An 8,132-nucleotide genomic window follows, 5' to 3' on the forward strand; every position below is an offset into this window, starting at 1 on the left:
AATATATAACGTAAAAAGCCATGTTATTTTTGCTAAATAATAAGTTAACAGATGGCGCCTCATATCCACCCAGTAGTATAAAGGGGTACCTGGTTGTATGTGGAAGGTAAAAAGTCAGTGAGGAAAGGACTTCGCCACCTTACCAAGGCTTAGTACAATGGGCTAACAGCTCATTCCCCTATGTTTAATGAATATGGTACTACCTTTACCTTTTAATATACACAATGTGGAAAACACCATGATTGTTAAATTCATGCATTCTCTACTCTATCCTTAATGTTTAACTTTTAGTACCGTATACTCGCATATAAGGCAACCCGTTGATAAGATGACACCAGAGTTTCAGAAGATTTTTAGATGATTTTGGTATGTTGGTCGGTCGGAATTCATTTATTTTAATACCATTTTATGAGATTTTAAATGCTAATCAAAAGTATATTTCCCATATTAAAAAATTGCATTCATTCATAGGAAGGCCTACTAACATTTTTGGAGCTTCATTGCAGTAGTAAATTTGTATGTTAGGGACAATCTGCACAAAAGGCGAACATGATTTTAAAATCTAAAATTTATATGTTGCGCGTATTAAGACAACCACCAGTTTTTCAATCGTAACTTGCTATTTTAAGCCACGTCTTATACGCGGGTATATACGGTACTGTAAATAATGTTATACTTAACATTAATTATTCAATAAATCAATCAATCAAATAATTAATGTTATTTTTGTTTGTTGTAACTTGTTTTTGACCTATGTAGCTTTTTGTGAGGATAAATAAATTCTAATTCTGATATCAGGAACTTTGGACAATTCTTAAGGCTGTATGTCAGAATATACAAAGTGAAAATAAGGACAACAGTGAAAGGTAATTTTTTTGTTTTGATTTTTAAAAATTGATTTTAATACTTGGTTGAAATGTGCACTCTGAAAATGAGTATGGGATTGTTCCTCAGTAGTATTATACTAATATGTTATATATGAAAATCTAGTTTCGTATATTTTTAAAAAAACAAATTTATGGGTCTTCAGGCCTTTCACAGGGATTTTGAGTAGGAAGAAATTTTCCAAAGTAGGAGGGCGAGGTGCAACGCTCCGAGGGGGTGGGGGTGTGTATGAAAAATTGGGATTCCCTCCCATGGGTAACAAAATTTTGTAAAAGGTTATGTCCCTAGAGGTCTTAGTGGGCATCTTAATAACAAGAAAGTTACCCCCTCCTAGCCCATGGACTACATAATTGAAGTAGTGGGATACTTCTTTTTGGGAAGGGGAGTAATGTAACCTTTAAATATCATCAAGGTTGACTTGAGGTTGCTTTGGGAAGAGCAACAGAGGAGAACCTCGTTTGGAAGAAAGAGAGAGAGGCGGAAGAGAGATTAGAGTGTATTTAAAGAATAAAGATTACTACACTGGATGTCATATTGTTATACTATGGTATCTGCCCTCTTGTTTCTAGTTTATTGTTTGTTTCTTAAATACATTGTTACATCATACTAACTCACACAAGACATCATATCAGCCCACAAAACCACAACTTCAGTTTGGCCACAAGCAGCATTAATTAATGAAAAAAAAAAAACTAGAAACTAGTGTTTCAATTATTTTATCACTTCTTTATTATTCATCGAACTGTTGAGTAAAATCGAAATCTACAGATTTACAACATAATTCTCTAATGTATTATATTAATTATCCCCACAATATTATTATAGCGCCACCAACGACACTGTAGAATCCGTTCACTTTGCGAAGTATTTTTTACCTCGTGTCATATGCCTCTACTGCTGGTATTTACAGTTTGTTCTGGTAATAAAGCCAAGCTACTGTAGTAAGTATGGTACAAAATAAAAATGAGTCAGGAAAAATGTAGGCGGTGGAATTCGCCGTCTGCCACCTTCTAATGAAATATCTGGGTGATCCAAATTGTTTTTATTTTAAAACTCCATAGTTTATTTTTCTCCTGTTTGCAAGTTAATATTAAAAAGTTTTATTTTGTGATGTATTTGTTGGAATTTTTCAGCTTGGACAACCAGTTTGCTGAACAAGATATGAAAGCTATGTCTGTTATTCTTGATTCAATCAAACTATTTCTAAGGATGCCACACCTCAATGATTTGGGTCTATCAACAATCACTTTGCTGCTTAACTTATTTATGGCAAGTTTAGATAGATGCCTCGCTCACTGTGAAAACAATACAGATGCAGATTGGAAGAAGCAAATACAAGATAACCTGGTAGATGCTGGACAGCTTGTAAAAAATCTTTTGAAGAGGTTGTCTGATCAAAAGTCATATGAGCAATTGGTAATCATTTTACCTGGTTGTTTATTACACTCTGACCGCCAAGGGTTTTAAAAAATAGTATCAGCCACCACCAGAGATATTAGTTAATTTTAACACTTTCCACAGCTCGTTAAGAGTGCATATGTGATCAGATTGACATGTAATGAATACGACAAGAATTACAAACATCTTAGCTTTGCAATGGTACAAAACACTTTATTCTAATCACAATCTATGACCCGTAACAGTAAAATGAAAACGACTCACTTTTGGAGATTTAAGCAATTTCGCACAACGAAGCTGAGATAATCGCGATTTTGTACATATGCCGCTACGCTCAATATAAACAAACAAATAGTGAAATACTTAGGGTCCAAACTGAATAAGTGTTCAAATTGTTAGTACATGTCGGTAATTACCCCTATCGGATTCCGTCAAAAAACCTGAAACACAGAGATATCCTTTTTTGGTGGCCAAGCGTTACGTTATCAAACACAGAGATCTCCGTGTTTTGTGGGCAGTGTTAATAGGATAATATTAGGGTTTATTTTATCCTATATACAATATAGTGATGGTTGGGCTGGAATTTTCTTAATTGTCTTTGTGCTTTCTATTCATTCTTTCTATCATTTTAATGTAAATAGTTTTTTAAATAACATTTCATTAAAAACATAAAATATTTATGTATTTTGACTATGGAATGTAAAAAAATTCCTAAATTCAGCCATTGGCTGCCAAGAAATTCTATTTTAAAACTTTGTAAACTATTTTTTTAAGGTATGTTCGATTGATACTTCTTAACAAAGTATTTAATAATAAATCTTTATTGGTCCTCAAAATAGAAACTCAAAATTTGGGCTGGGTCCCTGGGTATCTGTGGCAGTGCAACAACACCTGACTTAAACTGCAATATACAATGGATACGAGACATGGTCCTTCACTTGCCTAACTCTTGAAAGGGTTATTCAAGGAGCTGAGCATTTATACAGACCCAAATTCAATACTCGGCATTTAGTTTATATTCTGAAAAATAATTTAATATTTTGCACAAATAATTAGATTAATATAATAATACATTGAATGGCTGTTTGCTTTTATTTTGCAGATTCAATGCATAAACAATAAAATTACAATATTCAAAAGAGAAATATACTATAAAATGTCAGACCAGCTGACGTACAATTTAGAATTAAAAAGCAATTTATCATACACATTTTTCACAATTAGATTATTAGACACATTAGTACGCAACATAAAACTATAAATAGATTTGTGCATAAATTCGCCAAAATAGGAATACAACAAACATATCAGATGCACTACAGAATTTACTCAACTTCATTTAACATAAGAAGAGCATTATTATAAAACACTTTAAAAGAGTACTACAGTAGAAATTCATGCAATCAGAACAGTTAAAATACCATTTTATTAAATAACTAAACTGAAGAAACTGGGGGTTTTTGAAATGTTTTTAGTATATTTTGTTTTTAAAACTATGTTTTGTTTAAGTTTGTTTCAACATGTAAGTGGTTATATAACATTGCTGAATAATATGCCATCTATTTATTGATGTCATGTATAAATCTTACATTTTTTTTTATAGCTGGAATTTTTAAATGACTTGTTCAAGATTGTTTCCTCACATGAAGACCTCACTCAAATATGGATTGCCAGCTTGTACTCATCCTTGCAAGAGAATATTCAATGGGTGTATATTATTAAATAATTCTTTGTTGTATTTTTGATACTACTATGACAATTTTCTGTTACTTTAGTATAGTGAAATTCAGGGCCCCGTGACCATTTTTTGGGGACCAAGGTAACTGTTGATTTAGTGTCACTAGGGTAGAAATAAAAAATTGGAAGCCAAAATTCAGATATTGGTTCATAACTTTACTTATATTCAACAAAAAGCATAAATATGGTGTTTAAGTATATGATACTGGAGTCACTGAATCCAATGATTCAGTCACCCCAATTGAAAATTCAAGATGGCCACAGTAAAAATGAACAAAAATTGTATATATCATTATAATTCCACTTCCCATCTACAAAAAATGGAAAATTTGGGTCTAATTATATGTTATTGGTCACTCTTAGTCCAATAGTTTTAAAAAGCTAGGATGGCAGGCATTTTGAAATTCGAAATGGCCGCCACAAAAAATCAAAAATATTGGTATGTAATTCCACTTCTCCTCAATTAATGATGGCAAATTCGGCATCTAATCATTATGTTATTGGGCTCTATGAGTTCAGTAAACATGGTTTCAAAAAGCTAGAATGGCAGCCATTTTAAAATTCAAGATGGCAGCCATGAAAATCATTGAAAATCAAATATTTTGCTTTTATAATTCTACTTCTCCTCAATCAAATAGTATGGTAAAATTGGTTTCTAATTATATGTTATTATGGGCTCTCTGAGTCCAATAAACATGGTTTTAAAAAGCTAGAATGGCAGCCATTTTGAAATTCAAGATGGCCAGCACAAAAATCGTTTATAATTCCACCTCTCCTCAATTAGAAATGGTAAATTTGGTGTGTAATCATATGTTATTGGCTATCCGAGTCCAATAAATAACATAATTATTTTAAAAAGCTAGGGTGACAGCCATACTGATTTCCAATATCAGTCAATATTATGGTCACACTTTGGTTTATAAAATGCAAATGTGACAATTTTCAGAAATGAATAGTACTATTTATACCATGAAAAGAAATGTGTCTTTGTTAGCTAAGAGACCCAAACTTAACTATGAGAACTTTGTAAGCTTACTAGAATAATTCAGAATGATTAACACAATTATGTTCCTCACCATTTTCGTCATCAGAAGATGAATCCACACTGACTCTCATCACTACTACTATCGTTATCAGTCACACCTCTAAGTACCGATAATTTTTAATAAAACCAATTTCTTCTAATTTTAAATACGTTTTCCCCTGAATTTGTGATAATTCGTTATCACGCAAGTGCAAATGCGTGACACATTTATGATCTCGCATGTGTTTTTGCAAAATGCGTGTTTCATTCAAAATCACTTTCAAATGCGGGACCATCCTGCACAATGCGAGACAGTTGGTACCTAGGTGTTTTGCATCTGGAGAAATATAGGAATGTTTTTTTTGCTTACCTGACATGTTTTTGTATAGAATGCTGAGTACATTCCTAAATACTTTCTGCGAATGATTCAGTAGGGAATCAAATCCACAACCTCTAGATTAGTTAGTTAGGGGGACTTGGGCTCGTAGGCCTGAGCTGGGGTAAGGGTTTGAGAGGCTGTTCCCCCTCTCAAATGAGATTTTTTTTAAGAATAGGAACCGCTGGATGACCAGAAAGGACACTCTCTGATTGTAAGACATGTGTTGGCTCAGTGGCGTGGGCCTATTTTTATATATTTGTTAGTCCAACTGCCAATGGGGGGGGGGCCTTGACCTGTCCGGTGGGGGGAATTAAGCCCCTGCTGCCTCTCCCCCACCACTGGTTCTGCCACTGCCCTAGACCCTCCTGCTTGTGCTCTGTGACTGGTGTTGAATTGATCCCCAAGTAGCAGCGTACTATTCTTTGGTGTTTTGCATCAGAAGATTTAATATAAACAATGATTTGTTCTGCTTCAATTTTTTTTCAATACATTGAAAAATATTAAACACAACTATTTTTAACAAAATTACTTTCTCTTATTGCAGAAAATTCAGAGAGTCTATGAAGATGAAAATTTGGTGAAATTTTATTGTGATACTGACTTCAGTAGATGCCATCCAATGATTGAGACAGTTTTTTCTGAAGCTGCATTTGGTGTCATGGAGGTCAGTTCTTCAAGCAAGGCTCTTGAGGAAAACAGTTTTTTGATGTACAACTGATTTTTTTTAAGACGCAAAAAGCATATTTGACACTAAAATTCAAAAGCGGTTAATGAGATACAGTAAAACGTCTATTTTACGAACATTGATTTTATGAATAGTTGATTTTACAAATGGTCTTTGCCTCTGATGATGTCATCATTAACCAATTAATACCATAAAAAAGTCTGATTACTCACATTTTACAAAGTGATATAATGTATTTTTCTTAATAAAATCAAGTTTTTTGTATTTATTTATTAACAGTTCGATCTTTTCTTCCATTTCTGGTATAATGATCACTATATTAATGTAATAAACCTAATCAGAACAACGAATTACCAACGAAAGTGTCGTCGGATTGAGCGCACATGTTTACGATGACGAACAAGAGTATTGGGGTCAGCAACTTATTGACATTGTGAATGCTAGATGATTGCCAAATGCATGTAAACAATAGCATTCGGCGAAAGGTCCATAAAACATACAGATGTTTAAATAAGAGTTAAAATAATATCTTGTTAAGTGGAAGAATGCCAGCGATTAAAATAATTTGGTTTTTATGGAAGGTAAATTTAGGTAGGCTCCAGTGCGGTAGACCATGCTGATGCACTGTCGGTTCATGCTAGGCCTGGCCACCGTCAGCCTATCGGCGCTCAACGGCAGGGGATAGCTAGGCTTAGGTATTGGAAACTGACACCCGATCTAGTTTAAAAATTTTTCAATTTACGAACACCCCTTGGTAGCAAGGGGTACGTAAAATGGACGTTTTACTGTACATATTTTTGAACATTCAAAAACTGGGGGGGAAAGGTATAATCACCCTCTTTTCCAAGAATTGCATTGAAGGTTTTTATGAGCTTGGATATTTGTGCATTCAGAATAGCGATTTTTTTTTTTTAATAAAGACAAATTTTAATGATAAACAGCTACAATAGGCTATGTTCTGTGCTAGTATGTGTCTATTTATTTCAGTGTTAGAATCTAATTTCCCTCATATTTTAGGGTAGCACTGGAGAGGACTTTCTTCACAGGGCTTCTCATATACAACAGCTACCTTATAAGGCCGAGAGATATGGCAAAATATTCTCCCATCTCCTTGAGAAATCACTTGCCCATAAGGATGCCATGACACTTCGGTATCTGTTGCAATGGAAGCCACTTGCTGCTTTTTTCAAAATGTTAGGTATAGTAAATTTTTTGTCTTTGAATTTAAAATAATCTTGTTCATTTAAGTCTTCAAATCTCTATTGTGAGAAACCAGAAGATAGCAAAGTTAAATGCTTATGATACTCAATAATTGTAAATATATAATAGAAAATGTATTATTTCAGAATATGTGATTTGATATCTCATTAATACTTTTAGCCATATTGCTGTTCATTATAAAAAAAAAAACATATTTCATAAACAAAGTTGCTCCATCTCAAGTTAATTTCATGAAGGATTTCTAGATATTAATTATATATGATATATTTATATAAAAATTGATATCATATGGTATCAATATCATTTGAGGATTGCCATCCCAAAACCAGCGTACTGCCGCTGATTGTTAAACTGAGTATTTAGCATAAGAATGTAGCCATATTACTATTACTTTTATTTGGCAACCATTTTCGGCAAATTTGAAATGATAATTTCCGATAACCTGGCAACCAACACTGGGGGACTTCCAGAGGCCTAGCATTTCACTCTACGTAGTTACCATCATGGAATAATGCTAATGAGCATGAATATTTTAAAAGAACAAAATGTTTATGTTAAAAACAAAGCTACTTAAAAGAGAACTAGCAAAATGATTTTTTGTTCTAGAGGAGATTTTTGATATGCCATTAATAATAGAATCAACATTAAAATCGTTTTTTGGCAATTGTTTATGAAGTTATAGGCCACTATATACGATTTTACCGTGACGTCACTGGCGAAAAAGTAATAAAAAAAATTGTGTAAATAGTGCTGCGTAGGGTATTTGCTGCGTACGATCTTTACGTGCATGCTGTAACCATGGT

General features: G+C 33.3%; 1 protein-coding gene across 1 annotated transcript; it reads left to right on the forward strand.

Annotated features, from left to right (window-relative positions):
• The first annotated feature begins 390 nt into the window (after nucleotides 1-390).
• LOC117123867 lies at nucleotides 391-7,468 on the forward strand. The gene is made up of 6 exons (XM_033269903.1): nucleotides 391-866; nucleotides 2,019-2,301; nucleotides 3,887-3,991; nucleotides 5,968-6,087; nucleotides 7,126-7,306; nucleotides 7,455-7,468. The coding sequence occupies exons 2-6, from the start codon at nucleotides 2,047-2,049 to the stop codon at nucleotides 7,466-7,468; spliced, it is 675 nt and encodes a 224-aa protein (XP_033125794.1). The 5' UTR covers nucleotides 391-866; nucleotides 2,019-2,046.
• Nucleotides 7,469-8,132: the final 664 nt, after the last annotated feature.

The sequence above is a fragment of the Anneissia japonica genome, unplaced genomic scaffold (genome assembly GCF_011630105.1).
Source record: "Anneissia japonica isolate Jap-2015-1 unplaced genomic scaffold, ASM1163010v1 scaffold288027_len32081_cov121, whole genome shotgun sequence".
NCBI classification, from domain to species: domain Eukaryota; kingdom Metazoa; phylum Echinodermata; class Crinoidea; order Comatulida; family Comatulidae; genus Anneissia; species Anneissia japonica.

Bases quoted from the DNA above. Each gene is read 5' to 3' on its own strand.
- LOC117123867 (XM_033269903.1), top strand. From the start codon at position 2,047: ATGAAAGCTATGTCTGTTATTCTTGATTCAATCAAACTATTTCTAAGG. The intron at 2,302-3,886 runs GTAATCATTTTA...TTTTTTTTATAG, and splicing joins AAAAGTCATATGAGCAATTG to CTGGAATTTTTAAATGACTT. The intron at 6,088-7,125 runs GTCAGTTCTTCA...CTCATATTTTAG, and splicing joins CTGCATTTGGTGTCATGGAG to GGTAGCACTGGAGAGGACTT.